Source organism: Eublepharis macularius, chromosome 3, assembly GCF_028583425.1.
Source record: "Eublepharis macularius isolate TG4126 chromosome 3, MPM_Emac_v1.0, whole genome shotgun sequence".
Classification (NCBI taxonomy): Eukaryota; Metazoa; Chordata; class Lepidosauria; order Squamata; family Eublepharidae; genus Eublepharis; species Eublepharis macularius.
The window spans coordinates 114829607-114849765 of NC_072792.1; the positions used below are offsets into that span (position 1 = coordinate 114829607).

Consider the following 20159-nt stretch of genomic DNA (forward strand, 5'->3'; position numbering starts at 1 on the left):
ATATAAATAAAATACCTATTATAATAAAGCTAGATATGTTTACTTTTCATATCAGGTCTTGACCCAGCAGGGCCATCGTTTAGTGGAAAAGAGCCATCTGAGAGATTGGATCATACTGATGCTCAGTTTGTTGATGTCATTCATACAGATATCGATGGTAACTACGAAGTTTTGCATTATCAGAATTATTTTACAGAGTAAAAGGTGTGCTGAATGTCTTTGTCCTATTTATTGATATGTAAAGTTAAGTGTGTGTCTGGAGGGGAACTACTTAAGGTGTGCCCAAGAGCTTGTGTGCATCTAGTAGGGGGTTGACTTTTGTCTTTAAACAAGAGGCATTCCAAACAGATTCTCATACCATGACGTGCAGGAGGTGGCTGCTGTTTAAGAAACACACTTCCAAAGTATACAGGAATCACTGTTCCTTGGTTCATGGCCAGTGAAATTGACTGGAGTCCTGTGTCAGCTCAGTGGTCTTCTGAGGAAGGGAAAAACAATCCTTTCCAAATAAAGTGATTGTTGTGCTTTTAAAAATAAATTTTATAATGTTTGATTTCACAGAAAACTGTTGGAATTTCCCTAGCTTGGACATCTGCTGAAATTTGGGTAAACTGTGCTCACCCGAGACAAAGACCATTCCTGGAAAAAATGATGTCTTGGCCATTCCCTAATAGATTCTGGCACCACCACTGTCTGCACAGCCTATTAGTTGGCATTGGTGGTGGTAGAAGGTACCCTCAAGTCATACTGTATAATGTTGATTATACTGAGCTTGTACTGTGTAATCCGCCTGGAGTCTCAGTGAGAAAGGCGGACTATAAATGACATAAATAAATAAAAATATCTGACTTATGGCAGCCCCTGCTGGCATTTTCACAGCAAGAGTGTTGGCATTAACAGCTTAAAATTATTAGCATGAAATTATTTTCAGTTTGCCCACACATTTTGCATTTTAGCCCCAATATGACTCGGAATGGGGGGCTTTTTGTATCAGTCTGAAAATTTTCCTTTTTCAGTTTATCCCAGTTTATCCATTAAGATATTTTTGTGATACAAGTCCATTGCTTGTTGTCAGCTATTTAGTGAATATGAATTATTGGTCATTCTGTTTTTTACATTGTTAAATAAGGAGACAAGGAATGGGAAAACAAGTGCTTATACCTTCTGTCATTTAATGTTCTTAGTGTTTTCTGTTTATTCTGAAAGCCCTTGAATGTTCTTCTCCATTATGTGTTGAGTTTTTGTTAGCTTTGGGTTACAGGAAACCTTTGGGAAACATTGACTTCTACCCAAATGGAGGAACAGATCAACCAGGATGTCCACGGACAATACTTGGAGGTAAATAAAAAGAAATTAATTACAGTTAAACAAAATATCAGAAAGGCCCTGACCCTAACTTGCTTTGCTGTTGAATGAATAGTACTGGTGAAAGCATTGCTCTTCTATTTTCAGTTAAAAAGTGGATAGAAATGCCAGTGCTGGAGGAAGTGGCTTTGCCTCTGCTCATTTTGAGGTGGCGCTTCTACTTCAAACAGTGCAATCCTAAGCAGAATTACACCCTTCTAAGCTCATTGACTTCAATGGATTTAGAAGAACATAACTCTGTTAGGATTGCACTGTATCTACAGTTACAATCTTGCTTTGTTTTATAATGGGATTATACAGCCAACAAGAAGAGTTTACAGGAAGACTTTATTGCACTGTGGACTTTACCTTAGTGCCTGTTTGTAACTGAACAATGAAAACTGCAGTATGCAGAATGAATAAAAGTTTTCATTTCTGGATAGTTTACTTAAAATATTTCAGTCCCAGCCCAGAAAGGTGGTCTAGAAGGATACCATGATCAATGGTATCATCAGTTACTGAGAGGTTCAGGAGAATCCAACCGATCACCTCCATCTGCCATCTCCCATCACAGGTCACCCACCAGAGTGGCCAAGGTTGTTTCAGTCCCATTGCCAGGCCTGAAACCAGTCTGGAAAGGATCCAGACTGAAAAAAGATCTTTTGCAGGGCTAAAATAATATAAAGGCTTACCTGAAGCAGGCAAAATTGCAGGAAATTCTGGTTAGCAGTTCTAATTGGAGGAACTTCCACGCTGAAGTTACTTTTGAAATAAAAAATTTCCACCATTGACATGTTTAGGGCTGTAACAAGGCCACACTCACAGGACTTGAACAGTCTTCATAGTATAGTTGCTTTCTGCTATCAGCATTTATCAGTATCTTGCTAACATCTATCTAACTGCTATCAGTATCTTCTGCCATTGTCTCCAGTAGAAGGTTGACCTGGCATTTTTAAACGTGCAATTGCAATGCTACTTACCTGTTCCACTGAATTTGCTGGGATAGATTCTTGGTCATAAATTGTGTTACGTTTCAAAACATGAAAACATATGTTTACTTTGAAATGTGACTGTGTTCTGTTCATACAAATACTAATACATTAATACATGCTTATTGCTTTTCTTTTTTGTACTCTAAGGATCTCAGTATTTCAAATGTGACCATCAGAGGTCTGTTTTTTTGTTCCTGTCATCTTTGGAACAGAAGTGTAAGATAACTGCATTTCCTTGTGACTCATACATGGATTACAGGAATGGAAAATGTGCAAGCTGTGAAGCTTTAAAAACCCTTCCATGTCCAGCATTGGGTAAGAATGATGTAGTATCTTTTTACTTTTCATAAGTTTTACCAAGCTCTTCCTCCAAGGAACCTGGAGCAACCTACATGGTTTTCTCCCCCATCCATTAACCTAACAACAGTTCTCTGAGATTGATTAGATTGAAATAGTTACTGGCCGAAGATTACCCGGTGAGTTTCATGGCAAGTGGGAATTTGAACCTGGGCCTTCCAGGTCCTAGTCCAACACTCTGGAAAGAACATAGTATGGATGGTTTCAATACGGGTCATTGTATAACTCAAATACATTTCAGGTGTTGTTGTTCATTGTAGTCAATGGGCTTAAAAAGGTTTAACTAAGATTGGCCCTGCTGGTCTTGTAGATTCTTTATTATAAAACACATTGGGCGGGTTTCTACTGGTTTTTCAACTCAGTCTCACCTGACACCCCTCTTCACTGCAGTCCCCATACTGCTTGGTTTTTGTCTTTGTGAGTCCCACATTTCTTAACATAGATTTTTTCAGTGATTGAAAAGGACCCTTCCTCCTCCTTTCTCCATCAGAAAAGCTCATAGGATCCAAACCACTCATGCCTCTTTCATGTAGAAAGCAAAATAATACTTTCAGGAAGCAGGTCCCTACATGATTATTACTTCTAACAACATTGACTTGGATCCAGTTGTGCCCTAAGGCAAATAGAATGCAGGATTAGTGCCCTGTGCCAAACTCTTCTACAGCAATTGTAGCTTCCATACTGGATGCTGTTCCAGAGGAAACCATCACCACCCTCCACACACTCCCAGTCAGCAGGAACTGCTTTTCAGGGGGGCAGAATGGGCTGCAATGAGAAGGGTTAGATAGAAAGACTTTTGTCCATGAGCACAACTTCCACCATGGTTCTTAGGATCCAATATTTTAGTTCTAATCCCACCTGTATTTATTTTGAGGTCAAAGGATAGGTAGACTAGGTCAAATCACATTTGATTTTAATGGAATTTGGCTGTTTTAGATAAGTAAGATGTTTATAAGATCACAAAACAACAATGCTAGGAAAATTGCAAAATTAGTTCAAGCCCCAAGGGTGATTCTCCATACGTGTAACTGCATCCACACCCTTGCATTAAATCAACAATAAATGCACTCAAATTATCCTCCAGGTTCTAGTGTTGTGCAATCAGTGACTGCGAGTGAGAACGTGCCACTTTGCAAAATGTGAAGCAAGTAGGTAGCTAACTGTGTTACAAGCTTTGAATTGAGAAGTATCAAGCAAGTAATGCAACAACTAGATCTCTTGCAAGATTGAAGTAAACACAACTACACTTCTTCCTCTAACCTTTAGATTTGTAAAAATTATTTCCTTACAGTCCTAGTATACCAATAAATCTAATCAAACCATGGTGAAAAGCATTGTCCACACGTGTTGAAACTCCAAACAAGATAGCCTTTCAACTAATTAATAAAACCTGATTTAATTTATTAAAATTAATATAAACTGAGTTCATATTGAAGACCCCAGTCCTTGATATACAGAGAATGAATTATTAATTTTTGGTCTTTCTGATTATGTAGCTTGACTGGGATTTTTTTTTAATTAAAAGTAAATGCCAGAGAACCAGGAATTTCAGCATTCCACAGTGTCTTCATCCTGCCCTGTGAAATGCAGCATTGATCAAAACTGATATTAACTTGCACAAATAGGTGAAATGTTTCATCTTTTCTTTTTCTTTGGGGGAGGGGCATCTGTATTTTTATAGAGCTGTTCTTTATACTTAATTTTGCAGGACAGAATTAAAATAGTGTAGCAACATGGATGATTAGGATTGTGGCCATGCAGGAAACAGAATAAGGCATTTGTTCCGTCAGCTCTCACTTGGTTTTGCTAATCAAAACCAGATTCCCTGCACTGTTAGTAGCATTTTAAAGGGGAACGTGCATGTTTTAAAAAAGTCTTTTTCCTTTAAAAAAAAAAAAGCTATCACTCAATTTCCATTAGCAAAATCAAGTAGGGATTGATTAAATTCCTTCCTCCTCTTCCTCCATGTCCCTAATCCCATGGTGTTTGTGTATGTGCACAATTTGCCTTTTATAGTTGCATGGCAATCTGATATTTATCATGTCGATTATAGGTAGTAATAGAGGTCTCTCTGTATTGTTGCCTGTGATTGACAAGTACAACCAACAAAAACTCAGAAAATGTGAAGATGTTTGTTCCCTTTGGAATTAAAACCAATAAATAGGATGGCTAAAAGAATTAGAATTCTGAAAATGGCCATAACAGAAAGGTATACTTCTTTAAACAATTTTGTTTATCATCAAAAACAGCTCATTGAACATAGGTCAAACACATCAAATGCTTTAATACTGAATTCTGCAAATTAGCAAGAGAAATTGCAGGTAAGTTATATATTAGTAAAGAAAAAAGAAATCTTAGAATAGCAAAACATTTTGATGAGGATATTAATGTCCTATCTTACAGTATTTATTTACTTTATAGTACACCTTTCTCACTGAGACTCAAGGTAGATAACTGGGGATGGGCACAAAATGGGGAAATGGTGGTTCGTGGTTTGTTGCATTTCACAAACCATGAACTTTCACAAACTTGCCCGATTTATGAACTGGTTCATTTGATTTGTGCAGTTTGTCAATTCTGGAGGCTGTAAAACAGCCTCCTTGACAGAGATGCCAGACTCACAGGAAGTCTTCGGCAGGCTCTCCTCCAGCCACCTTCCAAGTTTGGCGAAGATTGAATTTCAGATGTCTAAGTTATAGACCTCCAAAGCAGGTTCCCCCAGGGAAAGGTCTATTAGATATAATGGGAGCCACGAATGCCAATTGACTTGCATTGGTTCCATTGAAATACACTGCAGCACCAAAAAGTTGCAATGAAAATGTTGGATGGAGTTAGAGAATCTTCCTCTGAGAATGGAATGAGGGCCCCCAGAGTGGATTGACGATTCCTGGGACCAGCTAAACTGCTCTGGGTCTGGAATGATGGCCACCAGAGAGGAATGATGATCTCTGAGAACAGATAAACTGCTCTGGGGCTGGAATGTAGGTCCTCAGAGTGGAACGACGGTTCCTGGGAGCAGAAAAACTGCTCTGGGCATGGAATGGGAACAGAAGTACTCTTTGAGGGGACAGTCAAGGAGATGTTCTTGGGGAGACAGGAATATTCTTGTACAGGAAAGGACAGAGGTGATCAATGAGGGAAGGTTAATCCTGGGGGGAAGGAGACCTTGGGGGAACAGAAATCTTCCCAGTGGGGTGGGCGAGGGACAAGGAGCATGGAAGTCAGAAAAGAAAAGCCTTTTAATGTGGAAACAGACCCTGGGTGGGAGTTACCACCAGGGTGACTGAGAGAGAAGCCTTCCACCAGTGGAATCCATCTCTACAACAGGGTGGGCGATTCTTGAGGGGATGCATGAGGAGGGGGTTAAATAGGGAATGGGGTGTGTGGGGGGGGGTAATATGGGCAGCTGCATCAGCAAGTGGTTGGAATGTCGAGGCCCAAGATGGTCTATTGGCAAGGAATCCCCAAAGGGAGAGGTTCAGATCCTCCTGGAATGAACCCAGCTATGGACAACCGGGTATTTCTGCTGGGATGCAGCCAGGGGGCAGCAGGCACTGGTGGACTAGGGGACAGGAGGACCCATGGGGAAGGAGGTTAGAATTTCTGTTTTGGGGGGGAGGGTGCATTCGTGCCTGGAAAGGACAGGGGGTGGTCCAGAGCCCTGACCCCATCCAGGACAGGTGCTCTAAATAATAATGATACTGACAATATCATATATTAAAGTATTCTGTGAGTCCTTACAGGAACCCACTAGGCTTGGCCCCTCAGGCTGACAGTGGCACAGAGACTGGGGTGGGGTCGGAGCCCAGCTCTGGATGACAGAGTCTCTCTGCTGGAAGAGGAGGCAGAAAGGAACAAAGGGGAAGCCCATCCCCAATTTGTGACAAACGGGTTCGTGTTTCGGTTTGTGCCCATCCCTATAGATAACACAATGTATGTTGATGCACTCAGTAGGATATCTAATAAACAATGTTATAGTAGTAGGATTACAGAGATCTGAAACAAACTATGCATGAACTATTAGACATGATACATTAAACAGTGCTGAAAATGATGTTACATTAGTAGAAAATAAGCAGGATAAGACATCCAACAACAATACTTATTGAACACAATGGTGTAGTTCATAGTCCTGTTCTGTTAAAAGCCCTTTATAGTCCCTTATACCTTTGGACATGCCTCTCCCACTATGCCCCCCTTCACACACACATTCACTTCGTTCATCTTTGCAGGGCTTGCTGGTGGTTCCTGATCCCGGGGTGGCATTACTTCTTTCCTTCAGGGCCTTTATAGTTGTGGCGCCCTCTGTTTGGAACGCACTGTCAGAAGGCACTTGTGCCCCATGGGACGTGTTGATGTTTTGGAAACTCTTCAAGACAGAATTATTCTGGCATGTTTTTGACATTTTGACATTTAATATTCTGACTGTGAGACAGAGCTGATTGTTGTATTTTACATCTACCCACAATGTTATGTTATCTGCAGGGTTTTATAGTCTGCAGTTGGGAATAGAAAAGTTTTAAGTATTTATACTGTTTTTTAAATATGATTTTATTGAATATATTATGGTTAGTATTGGTTTTAACTGTTGTGAACCACTTTGAGCTCTTAATTGAAGAGAAGCAGTATAAGAATCATAATAAAAAGTTTATTAAAAGTTCAATTCTAAACCATTCCACTATCACAGAACCCTGTTATAAAAATGCCCTCCTGAACAGTTCTGTTTCCCATAGTTTGTGTAATAACAAGCTTGGCAAACTTCCTGACTTCCTCAGGTAGGCCATTCTACAAGGTGAGGGCCACAATAGAGAATGCTGTTGTACAGGCAGCTGTTGATCTTTTCTATTTGCAGGCTGGCACTTGCGGAAGACCCTGCTGAAATGGGCAAAGTGTTGCCAGTGGACAGTCTCTTCCATAACTATCTGAAATCGAATTTATACCTTCCTAGGATATACATCTTTATAGTATAGCCTTGTGAAATTCACTGTTTCTCCAATTGATGAGGTTGTTGGAGTTATTGACAGGTTGACAATCCTAAGAATGCTTTCTTTGGAATAGGCCTGAGTAAGTTTCTGAGCAGACCAGTAAAATGCTGGTCTCAATTCCTTGTAGGAAAAGTGATTGATTTGTTATTTGTAGAATATGTTGCAATACATAGACAACCTGCAGTATATAAAAATGTGAATTAGAATTTCTTTCCCTTTGTCGTAATGGATTGGGCATCCTTTGGTGATGCATGCGCTGGGTATTGCATAGAGATAGATCAAGATAGGTAGCCGTGTTAGTTTGTCTGTAGCAGTAGAAAAGAGCAAGAGTCCAGGGTGCTACTGGACGCTTGCTCTTTTCTGCTGGGTATCCCATGTGGCCTTAAGATGAAAGTGTCAGATCATCTTGATCACTGGCTACCTGCTGTGCTTTGCAGAGAGAGGCTGCTTTCAGTCTACACCAGAACGGCAGGCCAGTATCATGACACTAGAAAAGAATCCTTCCATCATTTCTGAATGGTGGTTGTTCTCCTCCTCTGCAGTTCTCTGCTTATGTTAGAAGCTGCAGAGTGAGGCATAGCACAGTCAGAACACATCCTAAAATTTACATTCTTGAATTCTATTTCATCTTGTTTAATCAAGCTGTGTAAGCTGCTATTGTACTTTGTAGAGAATTATATGGCAAGTTCTAGTGTACATGCTCAAGTAGGAAAATAAACCGAAGAACAACAACTAGCCAGTTCTCTAAGGGAACTGAATGCAATTGCTGCAACTTTCTTATTGTTTCCCCTCCAACCCATCTTTTGGACAGGTTTTTGCCTAGCTTGTAAGAATTTTTTTATGAGTCTAATAAATCAAGTAAAATGAAATGACTAGAAAAAGAAAGAAAAATGTATCTTTTTGCTAGAGTGGTGGGAGACTGCATGCTCTCATAAACACCATGTACTGGAATTTAGCATGCATAACTTGTCCAGGTTTTTGTGATTTGATTCCAGTTTGATTTCCCCAAACAGTATACAACAAAAACCCATCTTTAGGATTTTATCTTTTCTCTGTGTGTTAATTTTTTGTTGAACATATTCCAATTTGAATTTCAGGTTATTATGCTGATAAATGGAAGAACCATTTAATTGAAAAAACACCCCCTATGACAAAAGCTTACTTTGACACTTCAGACAAAAAGCCTTTCTGTAGTAAGTGATTAACCATTCTTTTTGCACCTTTTCCGTTTTTCATTGTATAATAGCGTTATGAATGAAATACTTCTTACTGTCCAGATAATTAGACTTGCTTCTTTGTTGCTGTATCATTTTGAAATCTATTGTGCTCCAAAGATCCATGTGTTAGGGGAAAATGCTAAACACAGGAAATTATTTGGGCAACCTGGTAGGAGTTGACAAATGAGCTGGATATGAAAGAAAGAACTGGATTTGCATTGGGTAGTAAAAGATGAATTTCATGAAGTACAGTGAAAGACAGCAAGCCAGCTAAAGCTGTACACCCATTCATCTAAGACACATGACATTTATGTCACTGTCATTTTCAAATAGATAAATAACACCTGTGTGGAACTTTGATTTCACAATTATTTCTTTCCTTCATTTATACCCCATTTTTCTCTCCACTGGAGACCCAAAGCTGCTTACATTGTACTCCTCTCCTCCATTTTGCCTCACAACAGCCCTGAAGTGCATTGGGCTGAGTGTGCATGACTGGCCCAAGGGCACCCAGTGAACGTCCATAGCCAAGTGTGGATTTGAGCCAGGTTCTGAGAGATCTTAATCTGAGATGCTAACCACTAAACCACATTGGTGAATAAACCCATTCAGCGTGTTCAGTTCTTACAAGCTACATGTGGTCTGAAGAATGGCAGGTGGTGTGATGGCAGCAAGACCAGTACTAGCTTTGTTGTCCATATGACCAAACAGTGCATTTTATGACTTATTTTAAGATTTATATACTAAGTTTTCTCTTTAAAGATATCCTGAGTATCTTCCATAGTAAACATAAAACTTCACAACTTACACATAATACTATGTGTAATATTTGTCAGAGATGCTTTAGGCTGATCCTGCACTGGGCAGGGGGTTGGACTAGAGTTGGAAAGATCAACTCTGTGATTCTATGATTCTATCACTTAATACCATCAAGTATCATGAGATCCTAAACTAAAGAAAATTAGACTAGCCAGTTATCCATAGATCAGCATTTTATACAGACTATCTTTCTGATAGAAAATTCATTTACTGTTGTATTACAACTATCTTTTTGTATTATACTGCTGCGAGAAGAGAAAATTGTTTGGTTGGGATTAAAATGTCAGACGAGAACAGGCTGAAGACTGGGAAGGGTTCATGGGACACAGGGAAAATAAGAAATTTGTGAGGTGTGGGGCTGCACAACAGATCTTGCATGGATGCTGTGCACTCCAGCTAGGCCAGCTGGATGCAAATGCAACTGGGCCAGAAGTGGTGCAGAGCTGGCAATGGAGAGGCGGGGCTCAGCCCTACAGCTCACTGGCTCAAATGAGGGAGATGAACCAGTGAGTGGAGGAGACGGCTGCCTGAGTAGAGAATGCTCTGTGTCTCAGGGAGAGAGGGAAGTCTTGGCCATGTCCAGACAAGGGGAAGAGAGGCTGGTAGCCAGGGCAGGGATTACCTTAGCAGCCCTACAGCACTTCCTTGATGACAAGGCATTGTGTTGGAGGAAGGCACAGTGGGGTGAAGGAGGAAGTCTGGTGGAGGTTTGGGAGAGCGTAAGGGACTTGAAAAAGAAACAGTAGCAACTTGTGCAAAACTCAAGGAAAAAAGCCAAGGGAAAAGCTGAAGATCCACCCAAGTGATCTAGGACCCCTGGTCTGAGGGCCCAACCATGCCAAGGGAGACAAAGCTGGCATTCCAGAACAAAATATGCCTCACAACATAGGAACTGCAAGAGGAATGTTTTAAAATCAGTCCCCTCACTTTTGTGAGAACCTTAGTTTTGTTTATTTGAGTCTTGTTCCTCTGATATAGAAGAGATGGGATTAGTTTCTCATTATTGCTCTTTCTTGCTGTAATCTCACATGCTGGAAGACACATAGTTCTGTAAAGCCCCTCCCCTGACCTTCAGCATGACTTTTTAGGGAACTCCAGGCTATTGCTTGGGAAAGAGGAAGGTGATGAAAATAATGTCTGTGGACATACAAGAGCTGAAATCCAGTCAAAGAGGATGGGAGGGGCTGTGCACTATCGACAGGTCATGACAGCTTGGAGGGCTGGAGTCTGTGGGTCAGGGAGCCAATAGTATATTGGCTTGCGAGGTCTACAATCTACACCCAGTTGGTCATTTGTGGCTCCTATTGTTACTGCAGTATTGTGAACTGGCAACAAGGTTTGTTTTTTAAAAAGTATGGAGAAGGACTGATTATTATCCATTGATTAGAATTTCTCTACCATTTTCAGGGCTGCAATTATTTATACTGAAATTATAATATTAGTGACGTTGCACAAGCATTGGGCAGTTAAAGGGTGCCATGGTGACATTCTGGAAGTTGCTGCTGATCCTTTTTCTATCTTTCTTACTTCCCCATTGTAATTCACTGAAGTTCCCTCCTACAGTGACTTGGAAGGAAAATTGGGCTATTGTTGCATTATCATGGGAATCAGAGTTGAGTCATGGTATTATAGAAGGTAAACATCCCATTACACAACATAGTGGTATGAGTTTTAATTATCACGGGCATAAGAAGAGCCTTGCTGGATCAAAATAAAGGTCTTCTATGTGTTTTCCATGTGTAGGGGCAGACTGTGTAGTTTTCCCATTACTGCTGCAGCAACTAATACAGTGCAGCAGCAGTAGGGCTTCCACATGTCTGGTTTCCCTGTCCCAGTGTCTTGCCCACATATCACCAAGGCTTTTGCAGTTTTTTTTAAATCAACAAACAAATTCTGTTTTATTAATATGATGCATTAACAATCTGTTTATCATTTTCTATCAGTTCTCACCCTTGCATTGCAGACATATAAATGTAAAAGCATATCTCCACATTGGGGAGTTATCACAAGGAAAATGTCTGCCCATGTGGTCAGGATTGGGAAAAAACCAAAAGTTTCCTACCCATGTCAACAGACATCCACACTTTGCTGCAATCATTCCCAAAACTTTGCAGCTAAGTAAGTTGGGAAAGATAAGAGAAAAGCCAGGAGAAACTACAATGAACCACAATGCCATGAAAAAGCAGGGAAAAAGGGATTTTCCAACAGCATCCAACTGGGGCAAATAAACCATATGGAAGTATCCCTAGTTAGGTCTCTAATTTTCCACACTGGCCAACCAGATGCCTTTAGCAAGCCCACAAGCACAAAGAAAACAGCTTTAGGCAGCCTTCTTTGCTGCCCTGACCAACTTGTGCTCAGAGGTACATTGCCTTTCAGCATGGACGCTTCATTTAGCCATTATGGCTAATAGCTTTTGTTAAACGTATCCTTTTTGAATGTGTCTAGTCCCTATGTAAAGCCATAATTGCACTCGGTGGCAGTGAAATCTGTAAGTTAATTTTGCTTTGTGTGTTACATTTTGCATTTTATGTTTTCCAGTGTATCATTACTTTGTGGATATCATTACCTGGAACAAAAGCAGTAGGAGAGGTTTTATAAGAATCCAGATAGCAGATAACACAGGAAATGTAACAGAATCTAAAATAAATAGGCAAGTTTATTACATCACTTGATTTTTTCCTCTTTGGGCAAATCAGATTTTGGCTACAATTATGTTAACTTGGAAGTAAGGGCTATTGAAATGAGTGAGAGATGGGATTGAAGTAGGGATATGCACCTGAAAAAAATGGCATTTTTTCAGATTTCGGGAATGGGTTCTATATTGGTATTCTGTAATATTGGGGTGCTCCCACACCATTTCAGAATTATGAACATTTTCAGATGTTATTCCCTATGCAAGTACTCCCCCCCCGCTGTGTGTGTGTGTATGTGTGTTGACTTTTTCAAGCAAATGACACCAGAATTGCAGGGAATTTAGTCCTGCCTGTCCACTAAATACCAACCAAGTTTCATGAATTGGATCAAGGGATCCAGTTCTACAGACCCCTGAACATAATGCACCATTCCACCCTAATTTTCTCCATTGTTTCCTGTGGGAAAAAATTCCATGCTTTTTCCAGGCGAAATAAACCAGGACAAATGAACACCCACTGCCCAAAAGCAAACAGAACAGACACCCAGTGTCAAACCAGAGGATTTCAGCAGAACCACGGACTAGTTATTTGACTACTTGTCAAATCAGAGAACACAAGCCAAACCAACATGGCAAGGTAGACAACTAGACCGGGCAAGACACTGACACACACACACACAAACACTATTTTATTTATTTATTTGTATCATATTTGTATTCCGCCCTCCCCACGAGCAGGCTCAGGGCGGATAACAACATTAAGAACATTTAAAACATTCCATATTAAAACATTTAAAACATCATACAAAAATATCAAACAAAAATAGCAGCACTCTTTTTCCTGATGGTGGCAATACAATTAATAACAAATAATACAATAATACAACTGAATATAGCAGCAGCTTAAGAACAGTATTGGGCAGCTTTCACAGGGAGGGGGGTAGATGTTGTATCCTCCAGCCAGTGGAGGCCCAGCCTTAGCCATAAGCCTGGTGGAACAACTCTGTCTTACAGGCCCGGCGGAAAGATAGCAAATCCTGCTGGGCCCTGGTCTCGGTAGACAGAGCGTTCCACCAGGTGGGAGCCATGACTGAGAAAGCTCTGGCTGTAGTCGAGGCCAGGCGGGCCTCCCTGGAGCCAGGGACTGATAACAATTGCTTTCCTCCTGATTGGAGGGTCCTCTGGGGAATATACGGGGAGAGACAGTCCCTCAGGTACGTTGGCCCCAGTCCGCACAGGGCCTTATAGGTCAATACCAAGACCTTGAACCTGATCCGATACTCTTTGGGGAACATTACTTCCCCAAGGAAGGCTTCAGAAAGTGAGAGGAAGGGGATGTGGGACACCCAGGTTCTCCTCTGTGTGCAGTTTGTAGCCTATACCATCAGTGGCTCACAGGAGAAGCCTCAGGAGCTGCCCTTCTTCACTGATGTTCCAGTTCCCTCCCCCTCTTTTTAAGATAAACACAACACCAATACAGCACTCATGAGCTTCATTTTACGTGCTATGATGGTTTCTGCTTGTTTTAGTTGACATAATCATGTCTATTTGTGGAACACGTCTTGTTCCAGTGATATTTGCGTTTTTTTCCATTTTGAGAGTGGCAGGAACAACATTCTGGCATTGTACTTATTTATTTTCTTAACAGAATTGTGCCACAAGTTGCTGAACCCCACCAACATCTTTCCCATGTAATTAGGAATCAGCTGAGATTTTTTTAAAAAGAATTTCTTTTAGAACTCAATTAGTAATGTGGATTTTTATATACTGCCATTCAAATTGTTTCTTTCTGGTTCTGAGTTTTAAGTTTAAGTTTTGAAAAGATTGTTTTTCCCTGACTCTCCAAACAGATGCAGGCACAAGCACATACTCACTTCCTGCTGTCAAAAGGCTTGGTAATTGAAGAGCAGTTAACTGACCTTCAGAAAGATCAGTTGCTCAAACTTCTAGGGGAGCCCATGTGAACAGCACAAGCTGACAATGTTGGCTGATTGAGAAAAGACACACACACTTTTCATGCTTGTCAGAGGTCATGGGACTCTGAGGCACAACAGAGAGGCCAGACCATCTCTTTCCTGACCTAGTAGCTCAGTGGATTGGTGGCACACAACTCATAGAGCTCAGATAGGTAGTCCCTCATCATTATATTTGCTGAAGCTTCGCTTATGCACCTTATGTTCTTGCAGGTGCCTTCCCAATGGCCTCCGTCTCCATGGCCATTTCAGGAATGGTGGTGGGGACCCTGCCCCCAAACAGAGAGTAGTTAGGGGAGCAGCAGAGCTGCTTTCTTCCTCCTCCTCCTCTTCCCCTGCTGGAGGGAGCATACCCCTCTTGGCCTGCAAAAGTGTTTGTCTCTCTGGTGAATGAGCTGACTGGCACACTTAGCAAGGCTGCCCTTGATGCACAGGTCCCACATGTAGATCCTCTGTTAGTGAGAAGTTCCAGGAAAGACCCAATGCCCTCTTGCAGCCTCTTCACTAGCACATACACTGCTGGAACAGTGTCTGCACATCCTTTGCCTGGGTCCAGAGAGGCCATCTTTCTCTGAAGCATTCAGGTTAAGGGAGTGGTGAGACTCAGGCTTGCTGTGTCCTACAAGAGCACCTTGGTAAACATCTTCAAGGGCTTAAAGGACCTCCACCTGCAGAGTCAGCCACTTCTTGTTGCTGAACAGTCTCTCCCCCAGCACAGTGTTGACCTCCAAAGCCACTTTGTCCAGGGTGCTCTTCTATGCACTCAAGCATGGTGCAGGTGGAGTTCCAGGAGTGCTTTTACATGCCTTTTGGTGAAGCAGATGGATAGCCTTCAAAATTGGACATTAAATTTAAAATTATACAATCTTATACAACCGATAAGTATATAAACAGTACAGTTATAATAGTTTTGAGAGTAAAACAAGCAATAGATTTAAATTTCTTTGAACTGATAAACAAAACATTACATATTTGTTTTCCCTAAGCCTAAATACATAACATTTCTCCTTCTCGCTCCTTCTCTCCCTCCCTCTAAGCTCTATGTCAATTAGTTTAGCCTAAGTAATCGAAGAAATCCTTCCATTTTTTCCAGAACTTGGTTATCGGTCTATTTTGTAAGTACGTAGTCAATTTGGCCATTGAAGCATATTCATGAATCTTATCTCTCCAATCTGGGAGACCAGGACAAGCATTGGTTTTCTGTTTCCCTGCAAATACTACTCTTGCTGCCGTCGCCATATAATGGAAGAGGTCTCCCTGTTCTTTTCTCACATTAGTTGGTAAAATATTTAAGAGCATACTTTTCGGGTTTAATTCAAATCTGAGTTTGAAGATCTTTTGCATCTTTTCATGTATTCTTATCCAGTATTTTCGTGATTCCTTACACGTCCACCACATATGGTAAAATGTTGCATCCATATGCTGACATTTCCAACAATGTCCACTGTAACCCTTACTAATCCTTGCAATATCTTTGGGAATAATGTACCACCTAAAGAACATTTTATACCAATTTTCTCTCAATAACTGGCAGCTTGTAAATTTTATATCCTTAGTCCATAAATTTTCCCATAAGTCCATCGGAATAGTTTCCCCAAAATTTTGCCTCCATTTTATCATTTGACTTGTTCTGTCTCTGTGTGGTGTTGCAGTAATATTTTGTAAATCTTCCCCAAGAGATGCAACAAGTCTCCAGATATTAATAGTTCGTATTGTGTTTTTGCTCTCAACTTGCGCCTTCTTTGAGAGTTTGATCTTTCAATCTTGATACTATTTGGTGATAACTCAGCCAAGGAATGTTTTTGCCTTGTGCCTGGATTTCTTGCCAAGTTTTTATGTTTCCTTCTTTGTCTATCATTGATTCATAGCTAGGTTGATCCATTGTATTTCTAGCTGCTGCATCAAAGTAAGCATTAATTGGCAACATCAATGGGGAAATTGATGGGCTCATTCTATTTCTGCATTGAAACCATGTTTTAAGCAGGCCATCCCTTACCATGTGGGTCCAGGTGGGTAGCCTTCAAAATGTGCACAAAGTAGCCCACGATATTTTGGCAATTCTGGAGCAGATGTTGGAAATCTGATGTTGCAGTGTTCAAACTGGGATTCTGTGCAGAATCCAGACCCAGGACATTTCTCACCACCAGGTGAAAGAAGTGGGCCATGTATTAAATACACTTCAGAGCCACAACCTCTGCTGCTGCCTTAAAATTTGCATTGCCATAAGTCACCAAGTATCCCATGGTGACATGCAATCTGTGCCACTAACTGTTTTCAATGCTGGCAGAGATGTTGCCACCACATTCTTCTGTTTAATTACTTTTAAAAACCTGCTTCTGACTTTCTAGCTTAAAAGTTGATTAATTTTTGGTAGTTACAACTTTTATTTTTTCCAAGCCTACAAAATCTGATTTCAATTTTTGGAAGACTAAAAGATCAGCCTAAACTCTAATTAAAAAACAACAACACTTGGCTTCAATTGTTTTGAAGCCCAGAACAGCCTAATATTTTTTTAAAATAGTAAACTCTAGGTTCCATTAAAGAAAAACCCTGGCTGTTTTGGGGGAAGCCTAACCAAAGTCTTCTCTTTTTGAGAACACTGAACCCTAAGCTGAAATTTATGTTGTGTTTTATAAAATATCTAAGCTCTCATCTACAGTTAATTGTTATTAAAGCCTAACCAGAAATTTCCTTCAAAATCAACAGGACTACCCCAAAAACTCCATGAAACCCCTCCCCACAGAAACGTAACAACGACAGATCATTAAAACAACTATAGAAAAACAACTGTCATATTAACACTTTGCTGGGAGTAAGCCCTATTGAATAGACTTGAGTAGGATTCAGAGTAGACCTGATTAGGATTGCGTTGTAAGAGAGCAATCCTAATCGGGTCTATTCATGATCCTACCCACATCTGTTCAATCAGGGTTATTCTTAGGAAAGTATTCTTACAGTTGCACTATAACAGTGCTGTCCTAAGCAGAGGTACATCTTTCTAAATCCATTGAAGTCAAAGGACTTACTGTAAGAATATATCCCATATTTGGTGATACTACAAGGATGTGTGCGCGTAGAATGGGGGTGTCATTTAATGGAAGAATCTATGTAAGGGCACTTAACCCTTCTCCCACCCACCATTTCTCCCCTAAGTCATTCTAAACTATTTATTTTTTCCAGCTGGACTCTAAAGCTGAAGTATGCCTGGATGGCAAGAAAAAGTATCTCAAGGAGAATTTGTAGAGGAGAATCAGATGTGAGAATAGTTGTCATATCATCTTTCACTCCCCTCCTCCCAGCATTTATTTTATTTTTGGGGGGAAAATTAGGAATGCTCATTTTCTGAAGTAATATATACTTTAAATTTTACAATAGCTGCAGAATCCTTGATAGGTTTGAAAAGTCAGACAGAGATTAGAATGATGTGGAATCTTGACCATGTGTGTTTTTCTTTGGCTCTTTCTTCTGCTTCATATTTGTGGTATCATGGGGGCAGGGAGAGGAGGATGTCTCAGCATGATCCTCTGTCGGAGAAGGGAGCTTTAAATAGAGCAGGCCTGAATAATTTGTGGCTCACCAAACCAAATGCAGTCAACCACCTTGGGGTCCCTGAACAGAAAGGGTTGAAGGTGGCATAAAATGTTTAAATAAATAAGTAGTGGCAGGCTAAAATAAGTAACTGATAACTGCATTTGGATTGATGTAGCACAAATTTTGCCAGTTTGGAATAGGATGAGCTCTCATAGAACTCTCATTGCTAATATTGAATATGCTTTAGGGAATCAGGCTGTTCAGTATCAACTTAACAATTACCTTGATTTATCCTTAGTGATGCAGCAGTATTTCACCAGTATAGACAAGCCAAGATCTTTGCTGGATTTTATATGGATTTTGACAATGTATCAAAAATTACCTTGACATTTTCTACAAAGAATGTAGTTGGCCCAAAGTACAAGCTTAGGGTCCTCCAAATGAGATTAAGATCTTTGTCAAATTCTGAAAGGTAAGAAGATTATTCTTTTGAACAAAGCTTAATTGCTTTTCTTGCTGGGGGAGGGCAGTCTTGGTGGAAATCTTTATATTGCCTAGAACTGAACAAAGCCATAAGGCAAATCCTAAAAGCAGCATGAGATCTACTGCAGCACTTGCATGGAGGAATAATTTTCTGTGAAGCTACAAAAGGAGGGAACTCTTCCTTCAAATACGGTTTTATAGAGATGTATTTCATGATCATTAAGCTGCCCATCAAGTCACTTTGCTAAGTGACCTCATGAAAGAGAGGACAAAGTAGATGAGGGTGGCATGGGAGGAAGCTCAGGAGGCCACAGTTGAAGGAAGCTCAGGAGGCCACAGTACCAGTCAAGATGGGTGATGAAGGTTACTTGCTAAGCTCAACCTCTGTGGTATGTCTTTGGGGATGACATGCAACAATATGGACAGTTAAAGTACAAAAGTATCATACAGGCAGGCTCTGCAAGCAATCAGTAGACAAAGATTAGTGAGGGATACAAAAAAGGGAGAACTACCAGTATTTGTGATGAAGCTGAAGTGTTCAAGTGGCCAAGGACATCTACATTTGGTGCATTTCCACTGAGTGTAGCAGCAGCAAGATGGTTTTCTTGCACAAGTGCTGCAATATTTTTGTATATAGCTTCGGCAGTTCATCTAGGCTGGATCCAATTGACACAGTATAATTAAATACTACATGAAATCCTGGTTTAAACAGATATATGAATCTCCTTACTCTCTTAATGGGATTTTTTAATCCACATGGAGGAGCCAGAATTTATATATAGTTATTCTATATTTCCTTTGGGCAGCACTGCTCATCTCATATATATCTCATGTGCTTGCTATTGTTTACTTTACTATTATTACTGGTTATTTTTGGCTTCTCTGCAATTATGAACGTTTGATTGAAATGACCAGGGCCAGATCTACGGTTGCCAGCGCCCAGGGCAACCGTAGTCAGGCTCTACACGCGCGCGCTCCTGGCGCTGCGTGATGATGTCACTCCCGTGATGTCATCACGCTGGGGCGCCCCCCCCGCCCCCGCAGCAAGCCGGCTGTCCCGGCACACCGCGGAGCTGGCGGCAGCGCGAGTGGCTTGGAGGCTTCCTGCGCCATTCACCTGCCCAGCAGGACAAGGGGCGGCCAGCTTGCCACGCACCCCTTGTCCTGGGGAAAGGCGAACGGCGCGGGCGGCCTCTGAGCCACTTGCACTGCCTTTTGCCTTGTCCTGGGGAAAAGGTGAACGGTGTGGGCGGCTTCCCAGCCACCCGCGCTGCCTTTTGCCTTTCCCCAGGACAAGGGGCGCGCAGCAAGCCGGCCACCCCTTGTCCTGGGGAAAGGCAAAAGGCAGCGCGGGTGGCTGGGAGGCCGCCCGCGCCATTCGCCTTTCCCCAGGCGCGCTCCTGGGGCTGGCAGCGCGCTCCTGGGGCTGGCAACTGCGCCCGGCGCTCCCTCTTTGGCAACGCCGGGGCAGACTATCCCCCCTGCCCCCCTACGTCATCCAGCCCTGGAAATGACAACTGAATTAGTAGTTCATCTTCAAATCCTATGTAGTCTATTACAACATGATTATAGTATATAATTGCATCATGTAGTTTGGTAAAATATGTGGAGTTGATATGAACATATATAATTTCTGTCGTTATGCATAATTACTATAATAACATAAATACTCATTGATAATCTCAAAACAGCTAAATGTTAATTACATTCAACAAGAAAATTATTATAAATTGCACAAGCATCAGTGAATAATGTTTCAAAGTACATATTCTTTTGTGACACACCAAGAGCATGAACAAAATTTTGAGAAAGCTTACTCATAT

General features: G+C 41.1%; 1 protein-coding gene across 2 annotated transcripts in view; it reads left to right on the top strand.

The window, feature by feature from the left end:
- LIPI (lipase I) overlaps window positions 1–20159 on the top strand; it is a 42299-nt gene that overhangs the window by 14208 nt on the left and 7932 nt on the right. Inside the window, exons 4-9 of one of the 2 annotated variants that reach the window (XM_054973654.1) lie at window positions 56–157; window positions 1249–1338; window positions 2484–2651; window positions 8776–8871; window positions 12256–12367; window positions 18152–18325. In XM_054973654.1, coding sequence (XP_054829629.1) covers window positions 56–157; window positions 1249–1338; window positions 2484–2651; window positions 8776–8871; window positions 12256–12367; window positions 18152–18325 — 742 coding nt within the window. The remainder of the gene's footprint in view (window positions 1–55; window positions 158–1248; window positions 1339–2483; window positions 2652–8775; window positions 8872–12255; window positions 12368–18151; window positions 18326–20159) is intronic. The other variant, XM_054973655.1, reaches the window with a different exon arrangement.